Genomic DNA, 20,052 nt, shown 5'->3' on the forward strand with positions numbered 1-20,052 from the left:
TCCGAATGTTTTGGGTTGTAACTATCCCACTGTCATATGCTAAAAGCAAGACAGATATTCATGCTAATATATTCATGCCTAAATATATAATATTCATGCCTAAATATATAGTTCTTCAATGTTCACAGCAAAAGACAATATTTTTAACATAATCTGTTCCCACTTATTCCATTGGTGCTAATCCAACAGGAGACAGAGATTTGGGGAGGCAAGATTGCATGTTTTAATACAACTTACTTACAAGAGTAATTTCCATAAAGATATCAAGTTTTTGTGAAGATAGTTTTTTATTAGTAGCATTTCATGTTGGATTCTTAATATTAGGTACCAACTCAGGAAGGACTTTTCCCTTTACAAGCAGGACTATTCAAAATGAAGAGACATTTTTAAAAACTTTATTGTCCTCTGTGTTTATAGGAGAGAGGACACTAAAAGGCAAGAGGAGGCCTTTTGTGTTTATGTCCTATTTTTAACAATTGTGATTTGCAAATACTTTGTATGTTTTTATATTTAATGTTTTCATTACTGCTATTTTAAAGAACTTATTAGGGGGTTATTTTTAAGGATGGGTGACTGTATGGATGGATGGAGAGCACGAGTGAGTTGAATAGAAGGGTTAGCCTGTCCAGTGACACAGAGGTGGAGGGAATGGGGGGGGGCTATCTCTGGGGTGGCAGAGGGACGGAATATACCGGTCTTGCTGGGAAAGGGAGATATGGCCATTCTGGGGGAACAAGAGCTCGCTACTTAAAGTGATCCCTTGCTCCGTTCCCACGAGCTCAGCCGGGGTACTGGTGACAGATGAAATCCAGACCCTGGGCTCAGGCTGCTGCTGCTCAATGCCAGGTCAGTTGTAAATAAGCCCCCCCCCCCCCGCCATGCAGGATTTACTCCTGGATGAGGAGGATGACCTGGCATGTATGACTGAGACCTGGCTGGGCCCAGAGGGAGGAGTTCTTATCTCTGAAATGTTCCTAGCCGGGTTTCAGGTATGGCACCAGCCGCAACCCCAGGGAAGGGGGCGAGGAATGGCTATTATAGCCATTAGCCTATACAGGCTCTCTGCTCCTGAGAATGTGGGTTGTGACTCCTTCTTTTGAAGTTGGACCTAAGTGTTCTAATGGGCTTGTTGCTCACATACCTGCATTCTAGCTGTCAACAGCCCTGCCTGTGCTACTCAAGGAGATAGCTGGGCTGGCAGTAGAGTTTCCCAAAGTTATTGTCTTGGGGGACTTATATCTGCCATCGCTCGGTGAATCCTCTGGGTTGGCACAGGAGTTCATGGCCACCGTGGCAACCATGGATCTGATCCAAGTAATTCAGGGTCCGACTCACAAGGGGGGCACACTCCTGACATGGTATTCTTCTGAGAGAAATTGAGAAATGATCTGAAATTAAGGAGTTTAGATAACTTGCCTTTGTCATGGTCAGATCATTTTCTGCTACATCTTGATTTCAAGGCTCCAATCCTGCCCCACAGGGAGGCATAATCGATTAGAAGGTTCCACCCCAGATACCTGATGGATCCGGGGGGCTTTCAGAAGGCGCTTGGGGTTCTTCCGGATTCACTTGTATACAATTCAGCAGAGTCCCTTGCCTGGAATATGGCTGCGGCAGGGGCTCTAGACTGGATTGCACCATTGTGACCTCTTTGCGGCAGTAGATCCTGGAGATCTCCTTGGTTTACGAAGGAACTCTGGGGGATGAAACACCAGAAGAGATGTCTACAGAAGCTTTGGAGGAAAAATAAATCTTAATCTAACCAAACACTTGTAAGAGCTCATGTGGAGATTTACAAAGTGGTGCTCAGGGTGACACAATGCATGTATTATGTTGCCCTGATTGCCCCACTCTCCTTGTCTTTCGTAAATTACTCAAGACCCACTTATATCGCCAGGCATGGGGGAACTGAGACACCTCCCCCAGGCTTTTATATTTTATGTTTGGTATGTATGTGTTGTTTGGTTTTAAATGGTGCGGTTTTATATGTTTTTTTCTCTTTTAATATTAGATTTGTTCCACTGTAACATTTTTAAAATTATTGTTGTGAGCCGCCCCGAGTCTTCAGAGAGGGGCGGCATACAAATCGAATGCCACCCAACCACCCTTTTCATGCTGACTTGTTTCCACCTTAAACGGGGGGAGGGGGTGATGAACCTTTGCAGGATAGTGCTGAGGATTTTAATAGGTTTTTCGCAGATAAAAATCACCTAAATCCAGACAGAACTTGACTCCAACTGGAATGCAGTGTTGGCTGAAACGAGTCAGTTGAGGTGACAGGGGCACATCTTAGTTTGAGCTTGTGACACCTGGTGAAGTGGACAAGGCCATGTGAGCTGTGAGCTCCACTACCTGTTTATTGGACCCATGTTTCTCCTGGTTAGTTTCAGCCAGCAGGGAGGTGACAAGGGACTGGGTCCAGGAGACTGTCAACCTTCATTGAGAGAGGGGTCCTTTCCTATTCCCTCAAGGAAGTACTTGTGTGCCCCTCCTCTTCCTTATAGGGAAGGTTGTTGAGAAGGTGGCGTTGCTCCAGCTCTAAAGGTCCTTGGATGAAGCCAATTATCTGGCCCTCAACAGTCAGGATTTAGTCTGGGCGACAGTACGGAAACTGCTTTGATCGCGCTGATGAATGACCTCTAGTGGGCCTGGGATAGGGGTCAATCCTCTATCCTGGTGCTTCTTGACCTCTCAGCAGCTTTCAATGCAATTGACCATGGTATCTTTCTGCGCTGGCTGGCAGTGATAGAAGTGGGAGGCATTGTTTTATAGTGATTTGCCTCCTACCTCTCCAGTCAGTTGCCGTCAGTGTTAGCGGGAGGGTCAGATGTCAACTCCTAGGCCCCTCCCTTGTGGGGTTCCTCAGGGGTTGGTACTCTCCCCCTGCTGTTTAATATCTACATGAAACCGTTGGCTGAGATCATCTGAGGGCCCAGGGTGAGTTACCATGAGTATGCTGATGATACTCAGCTATACATTTCCACCCCATGTCCACTCAGTGAAGCAGTGGAAGTAAAGTGCCATTGACCAGAGGCGGTTAGGGTTTGGATAGGCATTAACAAGCTCAGTCTCAACCCCGACAAGATGGAGTAGCTGTGGCTTTTGCCTCCTAAGGATAATTCCACCAGTCCATCCATTACCTTGGGTGGGGATTTCTGACCCCCTCAGAGAGGGTTTGCAACTTGGGTGTCCTCCTCGATCCATAGACCACCATCTTTCAGCTGTGGCGAGGGGGATGTTTGCCCAGATTTGTCTAGTGCACCAGTTGCGGCCCTACCTGGATAGAGAGTCCCTACTCATAGTTGTTCATGCCTTTATCACCTTGAGGTTTGACTACTGCAATGCTCTTTACATAGAGCTAACTTTGAAGAGCGTTTGGAAACTACAAATCGTGCAGAATGTAGCCATGCAAGTGATCATGGGCCTTCCCAGGAATGCCCATGTTTCTCCAAAACTCCGCAGCTGAATTGGCTGCGATCAATTTCTGAAAGCAATTCAAAGTGTTGGTTATGAGCTATAAAGCCTACACGGCATTGGACCAAATTACTTACAGGACTGCCTTCTGCCACAAGAGCCCCAACGACCAGTCAGGTCCACAGAGTTGGCCTTCTCCAGGTCCCATCAACTGGACAATGTCGCTTGGCAGGGCCCAGGGGAAGAGCCTTCACTGGGGAGGGGGCTTTGGAATCAGCTCCCCCCCAAATATTTGTACTGCCCCCACCCTCCTTGCCTCCCATAAGAATTTGAAGACACACTTGTGCCAACAGGCCTGGGGTCATTAAGCATCAGCATCTGCCTATGGATGAATGCATGTTGCATGGAAAGTATGCTGATGGATTGAAATTGGCTGTTTTTAAATTAAATTGGGGTTTTAGGCTGTTTGTTTTTAGTTACTATTGGATTTCAGAATTGTATTGTTTTTCACATGCTGTAAGCTACCCCGATTCTTCAGAGGGGGCGGGACAGAAAACCAATTAATAATAATAGTAACCTTAATTATAATTAAAGTTGTATTATTATTATTATTATTATTATTATTATTATTATTATTATGTGCTATTGTCCTTTAAAATTGAAAAGACTGGACTGAAAAGTTCTGGTGGCACTCTGATTTTTGTAGTTAATTATGAATGTAAAACCATTTCAGAAGCAATAGCAATTATACTGCATGCAGATGTACTAAGATACTTATTATCAGAGCTTGCATTTGCGTACACTAGCCTGTTTGTGCCCAAGCAGCAAACCAGTTCAGCCAGCCCACCAACCCAACCAACCAGCCAGCCACAGACCAGTAGAAATGGAGTTTTAGTCTTCAATGAAACACAGCAGCAGTAGGAAGCTGTGGAAAAATGTATTTACTTCTTTATACTACTACTACTACTATTACTGTCTATACTATACATACAATAAATTAGTATCTTACTAGTACCTTGCTACAACTATCTTAGTTCAATAACTCATAGGAACCAACTTTTACAGCGCTACAGCTTCTTCAAAGCATACTTCCATGAACAGCAACAGCACATAGCTAACAGCAAACAGACAGAGAGAGAGAGAGCAGGGAGCCCTTGCCTAGTTAAATACTTTCCACATAATTGCTAGGTTGCTGCACGCTCAACTTCCTCTGAATGACCTGAGGCCTGCTTTTTGCATTATGATATTACCTAGGGAGTTTTAATTTCTGACACCCCTTCTAATATCTCAATGCAGCACTACACAACCTGTTTATCAAGGCATTATGTTTGCATACATTTACATTGTTGCATTTACCTTTTTCATATACACATATATATCACTTTCAATCCATCAGGATTCTTCAAGTTGTGTCACATTCTGTACTTTAAATTCAATATACAGTCTTCATTTCATTGGCTTCCTGTATGTTCACTTATTTCCACAATTATACAAGCTTTGTTTCCTGGTTTTTACAATATTAACATTCTCTTAATGTCTTACATTCGCCAAGTCTGTTAACATACATGACTTGTTCAGGTCATTAAACACCTGATTAATTAACTCATCATCTTTTGCACATACATAAATATCATCACCATATACAATTATCTTTATATTATTGTTTTCATCATCCTTGGTATGCATCAGCAATGCTGCGCCTAAACCTCATTCGGATTAATCTTTCATTTATACATGCATACCAAATTTTAACCCATATAAAGCTTTGTTCAATTTATACACTTTGGAACTATCTTTCAATTCAAAACCTGGTGCTTGTTTAACATACACATCTTGTGTTACATCAGCATTTACATAAGCACATTCTACATCAAATTGTTTCACCTTGAAACCTTTCTGCATTTCTAATGCTAACATACTTCTAATGGTTTCTTCTTTTGCAATGGATGAATGTTTCTGTACAAATCCCTTTGTTACAAGTCTTGTTCTGAATTTATTACTCCCATCAGGCATTGACTTCAACCTGTATACCAATTTTGTACTAATTACCTTACTGTCCTTGGGTACATCAACTATATCAAAAACATTTTGCTTCTGCAATTCTTCCAATTCATCCTTCATTGCACTTTGCCATTCTTCCACTTCCTCAGGTGGCCTCATTAACATTTCATTATAACTACCTGGCTCACCTATCACTCTACGTACAAAAACACAGTTTGTATAACCATACCTATCTGGAGGATTCCCTATATTGGACCTTTCAGACCTCTTAGGTAACTCTCTTTCTTCACTAACTACTGACTGGTGTTTCCTCAGGCTCTTCTATCTGTTCCTCTTCTGCTTCACATTTCACACTGCTTTCAACTTGTGGTCTATTATTAACAATATGTTGAGAACATATAGAATCCAAGATCCATTTAGCTTCTTCTGGGCGATCTCTGCCAGACACCAGGCCAGCATTACTGAACTTTCCATGGCTGCATTGAGACATCCCTTCTTTGTTGTAAACTGCTGATTTCTTTTCTTACTGAAGCAATTACTAGCTACATGGCCTTTTTTACCACACATGAAGCATTTTATTATTGCAATGTGTTAAGTTCTCTTTTTAACAGTCCCTTCTTGACTCTCAGCCATAAATTGTCTCTGTTTATCACAATCTAACTTGGAAGTAACAAAGTCCAAATTCAATGAACTTTCGGAAACATTCTGCATACTTAAAGCAAACTGCAGCTTCATATTGTACAAATGTCGAGTCAAAATGATCTTGGCACCAGCTGTGTCTCTCTGATACAGCTCCTTAAATCTTTGCCAAACTTGAAAAGCACTATATTCACTTTTCACTTTAACAAATTGGCTGTCATCCAAAACCAGAATAATAGTTCCCTTCTGTTGTGGTTAGCTCTGGCCCAGCTCCTGCCCCAAGGAATGTGCAGGTGGATGTGGGGGAGATATCCACATGCTGCAGGCCTGTTTTGCTCCCAGTGGAATCTGCTGACGAAGTCTCCTCTGACCAAGGATGAGTGAGTGACAGGGAGGGGGGGAGTTTGGCAGACAGCCCAGGAGGAGATCAGTCATATGTATCATCCCTGGATTCTGAACAAGAATTAATGACACATCCACACATGCATAGAGTGATGCATAGGAGACAACAACTGAAGGATTATTACAAGAGAAAATGAGGCCACCTATGGTTGGGTGGGGCTGCTGTAATTAGTGCTACAGATAAAAACGTAGCCTGGTGTTTTAGCCTCATGGCAGTTTATCTGATTCATTGTTTCATCAAGATCGTGGTTTTTTTGCTGTTCAAGATTGTGTGTGGACTCGCTGGACTTTAGAATTGGACTCAATTTCCCAGTTATTGGGTGAGCAATTGCATTGCATTTAACCTGTCCCTTGTGTGTACCAGAAAATCCCTTTGACATTTAAAAAGGGAGCTGTTTCTGTTGTTCTGTTTATAAAAACTTTTGGGTTTTCCTTTTATTGTGTGGTGTGTGTCTGTCTGGACTAATTACCCTGTAATTACGGGCGGTTGAAACACACCGGCAGAACACCTTCGCTTTTTGAAGTAACTTCTGTTTCTCTTCTTTCTTTTCATCATCATCCTCAGCAGGAGCCTCTATCACCTCCCAAAGTCCTTCCCTAATTAACAGACTTTTGTTTTGTTTAATCTTTCAAAAGGCAAATTTGCTGATGAAAACACCATTGTTAAACAGCACACAGGCCCCTTCCTACTGAGAAATAGTTCACTTTTAAACAATTCTTCAGAAATCCACCAAGCTCTGTCTCTTACAGAAACCTGGCTTGCCAAACTTTCACTTTTACTTGCTTGTAGCAACTCTCACCAGCACTGGCCACCAATCTTGGCTTCCACCAATCCTGATCTTCTTGCTTCTTTTCCCACACAGGAAGACAGGAATACTGTTTCTTCAGTCTGGGCTAGCCTGGTATGGACTTTAACTTGGTTACTCTGGGCTTAATCTTGATTTACTCTGAACTTAATCCTGGGCTACTCTGGGCCTAATCCTAGTTAATAGCCTATCAGATCCTGGGCCTCAGACCCTGGGCCTATAACCTATCAGAGCTTGCATTTGCATAAACTAGCCTATTTGTGCCCAAGCAGCAAACCAGTGCAGCCAGCCCACCAACGCAACCAGCCAGCCAGCCAGCCACAGACCAGTAGAAATGGAGTTGAAGTCTTCAATGAACAGAGCAGCATTAGGAAGTTGTGGAAAAATATATTTACTTCTTTATACTACTACTACTATACATACAATAAACTAGTATCTTACTAGTACTTTGCTACAACTATCTTAGTTCAATAACTCACAGGAACCAACTTTTACAGCGCTACAGCTTCTTCAAAGCATACTTCTACGAACAGCAACAGCACATAACTAACAGCGAACAGATAGAGAGAGAGAGAGAGAGCAGGAAGTCCTTGCCTAGTTAAATACCTTTCACATAATTGCTAGGTTGCTGTACGCTCAACTGCCTCTGAATGACTTAGCATTCTTACCTGAGGCCTACTTTCTGTATTATATTACCTAGGGATTTTTAATTTCTGACACATGCTAAAAATAAGTCATCCTTTGATCCACTACTGGTTATGATTCTTCCTTTTGTTCAGTGATCTCAAGAAATTTATTTTTAAAATTCATGTTAAAACCAGTCACTTTCAAAAACACAAAGAAAGTCTCACTCACTTGCTTATTCATAGGCTGACTCTGAGGTAGAGATCCCGATGCCAACACAGGTGAATTTGTGGGGCTGCATAGTTCAGGGAAAGGATTTGGAATGGCAGGCAAAGAGGATGTTCTGAATTGTTGTTCTTCCTCCTGCAGACGTCTATAGTCAAATCAAATCTTTATTATAACCAAAGTCCAACGTAAGAAAAATGGGATACAGCCAATTTAAAAAGCATTAAAAATACAGGTTGTCCTTAATTTACAACAATTGATTTAGTGACTATTCAAAGTTACAACAGTCCTGAAAAAAACAACCATTTCCCACACTTATAACCAGTGTAGATCAAAATTCAGATGCTTGGCAACTGACTCATATTTATGATAGTTGAAGTATCGCAGGGTCATTCAATTAGCTTTTTTGACCTTCCAATAAACAAAGTCAATGAGGGAGTAGATACACATCACTGAACAACTGCAGTGATTGCATAACTGCAGTTGTGTTATTAATTGAACAACTGCAGTCATTCACTTAATGGCAATGGTAATAAAAGTCATACCTTGGGGCAAAATTCACTTAACAACTGTCTCCCTTCACAACAGAAATTTTGGGTTCGATTGTAGACAAGCACTACCTGTACATCAATGCAATGATAAAAAGCTAAAAAATACAAAATAAAAAGTATATATAAAAGAAAAGTCTAAAAGGAAATAGTACTCTGATTAGGATAGTTAACATTAGTTAAAGTGGGACAAAATAAATACCATGTTAATGGGGTAATTTTCCAAGATGTTTTGCTGAGCAGAAGTATTTGAAAGAAATCTCCCCCCCCCCATCCTTCTTTATTGTAAGAAATATTACCTCAACATTGTCTGTGGCAACTTTATCTGACTCCTTTGTCCTTGAAAGGAATTATTTGCATCTGATTGTGAATGCCCAGGTAATGCACACAATGCATCAACTTAAGGGTAAAGCTCTCTGCAAAGCCTTCAAAAAAATACTTTTTAACTTAAAAGTTCAAATAGAAAACTTTGTACTGTTCCTGGGTCTATTTGATCCAGACCGAAAATGGTTTATTTTAGGTACTTAAATTTGATATTTTTGAAAGCTGTTTTCACTGGGACATTAGTTTGAACATTTCTGCACACAATTAAATAAAAATGGAAATGAAAAAAATAATGCTTATATTTTTATTTTGCTCATAAAGCCCCCCCCCCCTTTTGTGAATTTTTTATTCAATTTATAGATAGTTTAGCCTGCAAACTGCATACAATTTGTTACAATCTTCTGGTGTGGGATTACTAGTTTGAACATTTCTGAACAAAATGAAATGAAAATTGAACTGAAAATATTGATGCTTATTTGTTTATTTTGCTCATAAAAGGGTCACCCTCCCCCGTTTTTTCAAGCAAGTCACTTTATACATTTTTTTAGGTCCCTAATTCCAAATATTTTCAATAACTTAGGCATTGAATTACTAGTTTGAACATTTCTAAATATAATGAAATGAAAATTGAACTGAAAAAAGTGATGCTTATTTGTTTATTTTGCTCAGAAAAGGCCCCCACCAGGCTGTGCTCAATTTTTTCAGGTTATATACAAGTTATGCTGTTAATTTCAAAATTACATGGATTTAGTATCCCAGTGAAAAAAGCTTTCAAACAAGTTGTAATTGGCAGGTTAAAAAAATGTAAAGTGCCAATAATTGCACACAGCCGAAATGTGTTTTTGGCTTTCTGAGTGAAATAAAATTATAAGCATCAATTTTAAATCTTAGGGAATATTTTTCTGATGATCAGCAATGTTCAATTTAGTAAATCAATGCCTAGGGTATTAAAAATATTTAGGATTTGGAGCCTTAAAAAAAGATAAAGTGCAACTGATTGCACACAGCTGTGGGGGGCAGGCCCAATTTCTCAGCAAAATAAACAAATAAGCATCACTTTTTTTCAGTTCAAGTTTTATATCATTGTGTTCAGAAATGTTCAAACTAGTAATTCAATGCAAAAAGTTTTAATAATATTTTGATTTTGGATCCTGAAATATATATGTTAGTACAGGGTACATGGTTGTTAGGGATTGCCATTGTAAACTGCATATTGTACACTTGTACCAAACTTGTACTTAAAGAGTTAATGTGCACTTAAAGGGTTAACCTGTACTTGAAGAGTTAATATTCAAGGCTGTTTCGTCACTTCCTCATTGAAGCTATAAAAGCTCATTATTTTGCTCGGTCACTTCCTTTACTTTTGCCTGAGAGATGGGGGAGTCGTATTCGTGCTTGTATAAGCTTTGTGCTTTTATCTATATTGTATTTTAGCTTCGTGCTTATTATCTATATTGTATTTTGCTTTGTGCTAATCTTGTAATTGCTCAGTGCGTATTAGTCTGTATTTGCTTCGTGCTTATTCTGGATTGTTTATATTTTGTTTATATGTAAATAATACTTATTTAACTAAGTCTGTGTCTTGGATTTATCACACATCCACGCTCTGTTAAAATTCTCTGCTCGGAATTGTCGAAGGTTTCATAGCCTAGCTAACCGAGGTAAGCCAACAATATATAAATTGAAAAAATTGCACACAGTGGAGGGGGGACTTTTATGAGCAAAATATACAAATAAGCATCTATTTTTTTCAGTTCAATTTTAATATTATTATGTTCAGAAATGTTCAAAATAGTAATTCAATGCAAACATTTTCAAAAAAGTTGCAACTGGCAGGCAAAAAAAAATTAAAGTGAAAATGGTTGCAAACAGCCGGGGGGGGGGGCTTATTTCTGAGCAAAAAACCCCAATAAGCATCCATTTTTTCAGTTCATTTCCAGTTTTGTAATGATCAGGGATGTTCAAACTAGTAATCCCACACCAAATTTAGTAAAATTGTGCGCAGTTATCTATAAATTGAAAAAAAAATCACAAAAACGGGGGGCGGGCTTTTATGAGCAAAATAAACATATAAGCATTCATTTTTTCATTTCATTGTGTGCAGAAATGTTCAAACTAGTTTCTCAGTGAAAAAAGTTTTCAAAAAGGCCAAATTTAAGTATCTAAAATAAACCATTTTTGGTCCAGGTCATATTGACCCGGGAACAGTACAGTTGTGAGTTATTTTGCCCAGCAAAAACTAAGCCCCTCCACCCCCCCCCAAAAAAAATTCAGAACAAAAAAAACAGAACAGCAGGGCGAACTTGGTTTAGAAACTGCTGGCCTTTTTGGACAAGGCTTAAAGGGAGCTGGAGTCTACAGCTTAGCATAATTGATGAGGGATAAAATATATTTTCTTTAGAGGATTGATGGCAATCAGTAAATTGACTTACTATATGTATCTCAAAAACAATCTGGATTGGATTTTTTTGGAGAGGGAGATGGATTGACAACAGAGGTTTATGATTCTGAGGAAGTTTTCAACCAACATTTTAAGGAAAGTTTTATTATCAAGAATCAAATGAGGATATTTGATCCTGGACATATCAGAGATAATGATTGTTATTATGTGTGATAGATAAGAAGCTGTAGTAGAATTTCTATAAGTTAAATACAATAATAGATTGCTAACAGAGAGCTTTGACATTTGCTGTTGATTCATCTGTTAATTACTTTTCTTTTATCTATAGTAGATAGACAACAGGTCAAATTGGTTGCAAATAGATGTACTTATAAGTTATACTTATTTGGGGCCTGCTTCTCAATGGCAGGTAGGGGGATTAATTAATATTGTTGTAATATATTTATCAGTATTCAGCAAGGAAGGTAATATATGTATATGTGTTTCTGTCTTTTGTCCTTTATAATATCAATTTTTTTTATTTTTAATGTTTTGTCTATTTTTCCTTTGTTCTTGTAAAATTTCTCTTTTTTGTTCTGTATTTTATGTTAACTTTCTGAATAAAATAAAAAAAATATTGTAAGCTCATCCGAGGCCAGGAAGGACAGAGGAAAAAAGCGTGGAGCGCAGATGCAAACATAGCAGCAGGGGGGAAAAGGAGAGCCCAGCCAAGACCTGTAATCCCAGAAGTGACTGCCACTGGTCAGCTGGAGCTGGGCATGCAGCTTTATTTCCGGTGGTGGAACTGCATTCCATCCCATCCTGTCTGCTGCCCACCCCTGTCTAGCACCCTGCCTAGCACCCTAAATCATCCAAATAGGGCCCCGAAGCTACTAAACTTCAATTTACAGAAGTTCCACTGAAGCAGAATGCATCCTCTACCAAGTTCTTGCTGTGAATCAGACCCCAAATTTTATTATTACAATTGTATTTTGAATTGGATCATTATTGCACTGGTTATATACCTGACTGCCATGATGCGAACTGGTTGAGACCTCTGTATTTTCTGTCGTGGAGACACTGGATGCAGCGAACTAGTTCCTGATGCTAATAGCTTGCTGCCATTTGGAAGGAGTGGAGTACTTTCTGAATTCATACAAAAGGTGGAACACAGACTTTCAAATGAGGAGTTCATATTGTTAACCAAAGCTTCCAAATCCACATCATCATCTGAAAGGATAGAAAGAGATGAACAATGAACATCAGAAGCAAAGTATGCATTCGTTTTACATTAAAAGCTACACCTATTTGGACAGTTCTAATATGACAATAATCTACCATTTGTTTTACTGGATTTACTGAATTATGCAGATGACGACTGTTGTTCAGAGATGTAGAAATATTCATTTCTTTATATTTATACAGTTTCCCCACTTGCTAAAACAAGTGGAGGTAGTGAACAAAGTATGATGAATAACAGAACAACTAAACAACATAATTGTAAGGGATCTTGGAGATCTCCTAGTCCAGGGGTGTGCAACCTTAAACACTCTAAGAACCATTGGGACCAGTTTCCCACAGAACAGAAAACACTGGGAGCAACAAAACAGGAGTGGGTGTGGCCAACTCAGCATCACTCACTTTCACCCAGTCACATGAAACACACACCCAGCCATGCTTACCCAAGTTTGTGGCTCTCTATATTTTCTTTTCTCTGGGAAACAGGTATCTCTCTCTGTCTCTGTCTCTGTCTCTGTCTCTGTCTCTGTCTCTGTCTCTGTCTCTGTCTCTGTCTCTGTCTCTGTCTCTCTCTCTCTCTCTCTCTCTCTCTCTCTCTTTTTTATAAGGTAGAGATCTGGAGACTGGCTAGGCCACTCTAGGACCTTACAATGCTTCTTACGCAGCCACTCCTCGTTGTTCTGGCGGTGTATTTGGGATCATTGTCATGCTGAAAGATCCAGACACGTTTCATCTTCAGTGCCCTTGCTGATGGAAGATGGTTTGCACTGAAAATCGCATCATACATTGGCCCATTTATTCTTTCATGTACATGGATCAGTCGTCCTGGTCCCTTTGCAGAGAAATCGCCCCAAAACATGATGTTGCCATCCCCATGCCTCACAGTAGGTATGGTGTTCTTTGGATGCAACTCAGCATTCTTCCGCCTACAAACATGACGAGTTGTGTTTCTACCAAACAGTTCTACTTTGATTTCATCTGACCATATGACATTCTCCCAATACTCTTCTGGATCATCATTTTCCTTCTCATTTCCCTAATTCTTGTATTCTTAATTTTCCTTATATTTTCTACTGTATTTTCCATCTCTTCTACCTCTACTTGTATCTCATTTTGCCACCATTTAGTCAACCCTTGAATCGTGTCCCGGTCTGACTGCACTAACAACTTATATATATTGGTTGCTTGCGCCTTTATACCCTCACTTTTTTCTCATATTATTTTCTCTAACCCTGTCTCCTGCCTCAATACTACTTCTTTATTCTCCCTTTCATTGAGATATTTACATATTGCATTTATTTGTAGCCATCTTTCCTTACCTAACCACCATTCTATACGATTTCTACTTGGCCTGCCATCCTTCTCATATAACTGTTCTATCTTAGTTATCCCTCTTCCCTTCAACTCTGCTATAACCCTATTCAAATTTGTTTCATTATCTCTATTGATTACATAAAGCTATGACAGTTTAGATTTCTATAATCCTATTTTCCCCTGCCGTTTTTTCCAAATTTCCATAGTCCCTTTCATGGGACCTATTAATTTACCTAAGTCATTCCTATTCCACTTTGTAAAAATTAATTCTCTATTCTTCATCCCGTTTATCTGTTTTTCCAATTTCACCCATTTGTTTTCACATAGTTTCCCTATACAGCTCCAAACAAAGAACTCCCCATCCCCCCTCTTTTTCATTCACAATTAACCACTTTTTCCTTATTCTTGGTCACCAGCTTGCTTATTAATCCAAGCAGTTACTGCTTCATTTAAGTTTGAGCCTGAAGCAAAGTCTGATCTGAACCCACGCAGATGTAAATTTCTTCTCCTTTGACAGTCCTCCAAATTAGCAATTCTATAATTAATTTGTTTAATTAATTCATCCTGATCCTTTGCTTGTTTTTCAATTTTCTGAATCTTTCCATTAGAAAACTCAGTCTCCTTTTTAATCAATTTAACAGCTGAAGCCAGTTTCCAATTGTTGACTCCACTGTAATAAATCTCTGCTCAAATCCTGAGACAATGTCTAACAATCTATCCAGCTTTTTTTCGATCTTCCCAGCGCTAGAGTCTGCTCCTCCCTCTGCCATTTTAAGATTTATTGTACTCACTTCATCACTCCCTCGTTATAGCAAAAGAATCTCTATCTTTGCTTAAAACTTCAGATTCTCTTTGATGTTTGTGGATTTTTCCTTTCTGTTTTTCTTCAAGAAGGATTTATAGTATTTTGAGGGAGAGATTTCCCTTTACATAATAAATTACTACAGAGCTTGAGGTGGAGTACCTAGAAATCCCTTCGGCACATGTGCAATCCTCGAGAAATTATAATTGTCATTGTAAGAATTGCTGTTACATTTTTTAAGTTTTAAGAATCAAATCTTGATAACCTGTTTTGAAGACTTATGCACCATTTAAACACTAGCAGCCATCATAGACACATAAAGATAAACCATATTTATAGATCATTCAAAAGAGACAGCAAAAAAGCTAAGAAAACAGGAAGACCACAACACATTCTCTCCTGCAACCTACAATCAGATTTAAGTAAGGATTGATATCAGAAAAAAACTATCAAAGAAGAAACAATACCCTAATCTAGGAACTACCAAGGAGAATATCTCATTCACATTAACACTGGCAAAGAAAATCATTGCAATTAATCGGGGAATTCTACACACACTAGTATTGATGAACTTAGTTGGGTAATGAAACATCAGTAAGCAAACCCAGAAAACATGGCAGTTGAGAAAAAAAGTCATGGAATTTTGTTTTTGTGTATGTTAACTGCAGCAGGTTTATTGAACAAAGATGGCACTATCCGCAACAGACGAATAATTGGTGAAAATGATGCAACTTACTGAGATAGTTAAATTGATTTATTTGAATCAAAGAAGTTACAATATCTACATTTTTATAAGCTTTTTGCATGAAACAGAAAAATTTATGAACTTTTGATGGATGTTTTTGTTGATTAGATAGACTGGATTATAAAAACAAGAAAGGTATTTGATAATCATAGAGCAGGAAATAAAGTTATAATTATAACAACTGTAAAGAAAATGACAAAATAACAGAATTGGAAAGGACCTTGGAGGTTTTACAGTCCATCTCCCATAACGGTCGAGGAGCAGACCTTATACCACTGATAGCTAACATTTTCCAGAATGAGTGCCCAAAGTGCACATGTGTGTCTGAACCCCCCAAATGCAATGCATGCATGGGACCCCTGCACATTTCTCCCACATGCATGCTTCTCCTGCATGTGCCCTCCTGTGCATGTATGCACATACACCTGCGTGCGCTATACTCCCCCCCAGATGCATGGCAGACACCCAAGGACCAGTTGGCTGGTAAGAGGTGTACGTGCATGTGTGGAGCTGAACTGGGGCTTGGGTGCCCCACAGATAGGATGCTGTGTGCTATCTGTGGCACTCATGCCATAGGTTTGTCAGCACAGCCCTATACCACTCTGTACAAATGGCTGTTTGATCTCTTCTTAAAAAGATCCAATAATGGTACATTTACAACTTCTGGAGCAACTAATTAATTGTACTCACTGTCAGAAAATTTCTTCTTAGTTCTGGATTTGTTCTCTCTTTGATAAGAGTCAATTTAGTCTAGTGGTTAAGGCATTGGACTAGAAAGTGAGTTCAAATGAGAGTATTTGGGTGACTTTGAGCCTTTTTCTCTCAATTTAACTTACTTCACAGAATTGTTGTTATGGGGAAAATAGAAGGAAGAAAGTGAGTTGTATGTTTACAGCCTTGAGTTATTGGTTGGTAGGTAGATAGGTAAGTAGGTGGGGGGTAGGTGAGTAAGTAAATAAAGTTGAATATAAAGAAATAAATAAAGAAGAAATGAAATAAATAAAGAAGACATTAAAAATAAATAAATCTCCATCTGTTACATTTTGCCTTGTGCTCAGGTGCTTTAGAGAATTGTCTTCCTCCTCTTTGTGATAGCCTTTCATATCTGTAATTGTGAGAACTATCCAGAAGTTTCTAGAACTGTCCAGAATTATCTAGAACTTTCTGGGACTGTACAGAATTGTAGGTAGCTGTATAACTACAGTTATATAGGGCCACTATAGCCCTTCCTGAGAGATGGAGAGACAGGATCTAATTGATTGGGATTGCATAGTAAGTGGGCAATGGCCATCACAGACAAAGGGGAATTGACCTAGACAGACAGATGTGAATTCAATCTTCAGATTCTGATAACGACAGTATTCAGACCTCACCCCACACCCATTACAGGAGGAGCTTAGGAATGTAAATGTATATATTGTGTGTTACTCTGGTACCGGGTGATCAATCTTGCTCTGGTGAATCCTCAGTACACTCTTGTACTTTAATACTGCATGGAATAAAGACCATTTTTATCAAGTTTGGAGAGACATTCTTTTTCCTTAGGGTACACAGCAATTATGTATGTATGTTTGGTTTTTATATTAATGGGTTTTTAATCATTTTTAGTATTAGATTACTATTGTTTTATTGTTGCTGTTAGCCGCCCCGAGTCTCTGGAGAGGGGTGGCATACAAATAAAATAAATAAATAAATAAAATAAATAAACTTAGTCAATTTAGATGGCATCAAGAGGTTGCATACATCCAGCAGACGCATTTTGCTATGTGTGTGGCCAGTTTATAAAGACAAGAGCGAAAAAGTACTCTGTGGAAGCATCTGCTAAGATGGGTGAGGCCTACAAAGCATACTTCTGCATGCCTGTTAGTGACCAAGACAAACCATGGGCTTCTCACTTCACATTTGAGCACTGCAAGAAAACTCTTGAAGGTAAGTGGAAAAATGCTACTCTCTTAAATAGCAGATTAACTGTGTTAATATTTTAAATATCACTAGTCATTAGTGTGAAATAGGCCTAAATCAAATTCTCAATCCAAATTTTATTTTATTTGCTTATAGGTTGGTACAGGGGAGAGAAGAGAACCATGCATTTTGCTATCCCAAGAATTTGACATGAACCGACTGATCACTCAACAAATTGCTACTGGTGGACCCTTCCAAATGTCGCATTGGCAAAAATGCAACGCCTGTAACGTATCCTGACATTCCTTCATCTATTGCCCCAGTACCACACTGCCCTGAACTTCCTGTATCAATACCTCCAGACAAAGCTACACCACCTTCAAAAGAAAGCAGCAGGTCAGACACCAAGGAAGATGTTGAAGATCACGATTTCTCTTCATATGCAGATGAGGAGCAGAAGCCATACTACCCTAACCAAAAAGATCTCAATGATCTGATCAGAGACCTTGGTCTCACCAAGTCCAGTGTTGAGCTTTTGATATCAAGGCTCAAGCACTGGAACTTATTAGATGAATGAGAAGATGCAGAATTGTCTGTTTCTATAGTAAAAATGCATAATTTTAATTGCCATTTATTTATTTATTTAGTTATTATTTGGATTTGTATGCCGCCCCTCTCCGAAAACTCGGGGCGGCTCACAACAAGTGAAAAGACAATCCAATACATTAATCCAATTAATTAAAATATTATAAATTTAAGAAAAACCCCTATACTAACATACACACACACAAGCATACCATATATAAATTCAACGTGCCCAGGGGAAGATGTTTAGTTTCCCCATGCCTGACGGCAAAGGTGGGTTTTGAGGAGTTTACGGAAGGCAGGAAGAGTAGGGGCAGTTCTGATCTCCGGGGGGAGTTGGTTCCAGAGAGTCGGTGCCGCCACAGAGAAGGCTCTCCCCCTGGGGCCCGCCAACCGGCATTGTTTAGTTGACGGGACCCGGAGGAGGCCCACTCTCTGGGACCTAATCGGTCGCTGGGATTCGTGCGGCAGAAGGCGGTCTCGGAGATATTCTGGTCCAGTGCCATGAAGGGCTTTAAAGGTCATAACCAACACTTTGAATTGTGACCGGAAACTGATCGGCAGCCAATGCAGGCTGCGGAGTGATGGTGAAACATGGGCATACCTGGGTAAGCCCATGACTGCTCTTGCAGCTGCATTCTGCACGATCTGAAGTTTCCGAACACTTTTCAAAGGTAGCCCCATGTAGAGAGCATTACAGTAGTCGAACCTCGAGGTGATGAGGGCATGAGTGACTGTGAGCAATGAGTCCCGGTCCAGGTAGGGCCGCAACTGGTGCACCAGGCAAACCTGGGCAAATGCCCCCCTCGCCACAGCTGAAAGATGGTTCTCTAATGTGAGCTGTGGATCGAGGAGGACGCCCAAGTTGCGGACCCTCTCTGAGGGGGTCAGTAATTCCCCCCCCCAGGGTAATGGACGGACAGATGGGATTGTCCTTGGGAGGCAAAACCCACAGCCACTCCGTCTTATCCGGGTTGAGCTTGAGTCTGTTGACACCCATCCAGGCCCCAACAGCCTCCAGGCACCGGCACATCACTTCCACCGCTTCGTTGACTGGGCATGGGGTGGAGATGTAAAGCTGGGTATCATCGGCATATTGTTGATACCTCACCCCATGTCCTTGGATGATCTCACCCAGCGGTTTCATGTAGATGTTAAATAGCAAGGGCGAGAGGACCGACCCCTGAGGTACTCCACAAGGGAGAGACCTCGGAGTCGACCTCTGACCCCCCACTAACACCGACTGCGACCGGCCAGAGAGGTAGGAGGAGAACCACTGAAGCACAGTGCCTCCCACCCCCAACCCCTCCAACCGGTGCAGAAGGATACCATGGTCGATGGTATCGAAAGCCGCTGAGAGATCGAGGAGCACCAGGACAGAGGATAAACCCCTGTCCCGGGCCCGCCAGAGATCATCCATCAACGCGACCAAAGCGGTTTCCGTGCTGTAACCGGGCCTGAAGCCCGACTGCTGGGGACCTAGATAATCGGCTTCTTCCAAGGACCGCTGGAGCTGGAGTGCCACCACCTTCTCGACAACCTTCCCCATGAAGGGAAGGTTGGAGACTGGACGATAGTTGTTGAGTACGGCTGGGTCCAGGGAAGGCTTCTTGAGGAGGGGGCGCACAAGCGCTTCTTTATAGAGTGATGGAAAAACTCCCCTCCCCAAGGAAGCGTTGGTAATCTCCTGGGCCCAGCTCCGTGTCACCTCCCTGCTGGCCGAGACCAACCAGGAGGGACACGGATCCAGTAGACAGGTGGCGGAACTCACAGCTCCAATGGCCTTGTCCACTTCATCAGGTGTCACCAGATCAAACTCTTTCCAGACAGGTGGACAAGTACGTGCCCCAGTCACCTCGACTGACTCATTGTCAGTCGACTCTGTTTTACAATTGGAGTCGAGGTCGGCCCGGATCTGAGCGACTTTATCAGCGAAAAACGTGTTAAACTCCTCGGCACTACTCTGCAAGGGCTCCCCAACTCCCCCCTGGTTAAGAAGGGAGCGGGTCACCCTAAACAAAGCGGCCGGGCGGGATTCCGCTGATGCAATCAAGGCGGCATGGTACGCGCATCTTGCCGCCTTGAGCGCCACTTTGTAAGTC

General features: G+C 40.7%; 1 protein-coding gene across 8 annotated transcripts in view; it reads right to left on the minus strand.

The window, feature by feature from the left end:
* The window catches only part of GRB10 (growth factor receptor bound protein 10), a 450,157-nt gene that overhangs the window by 189,974 nt on the left and 240,131 nt on the right, over positions 1-20,052 (minus strand). For all 8 annotated transcript variants that reach the window (XM_070727755.1, XM_070727759.1, XM_070727754.1 and 5 more), the window contains 2 exons: positions 12,389-12,593; positions 8,118-8,259 (listed from right to left, as the gene is read on the minus strand). In XM_070727755.1, coding sequence (XP_070583856.1) covers positions 8,118-8,259; positions 12,389-12,593 — 347 coding nt within the window. The remainder of the gene's footprint in view (positions 1-8,117; positions 8,260-12,388; positions 12,594-20,052) is intronic.

The sequence above is a fragment of the Erythrolamprus reginae genome, chromosome Z (assembly GCF_031021105.1).
Source record: "Erythrolamprus reginae isolate rEryReg1 chromosome Z, rEryReg1.hap1, whole genome shotgun sequence".
In the NCBI taxonomy this organism is placed as follows: domain Eukaryota; kingdom Metazoa; phylum Chordata; class Lepidosauria; order Squamata; family Dipsadidae; genus Erythrolamprus; species Erythrolamprus reginae.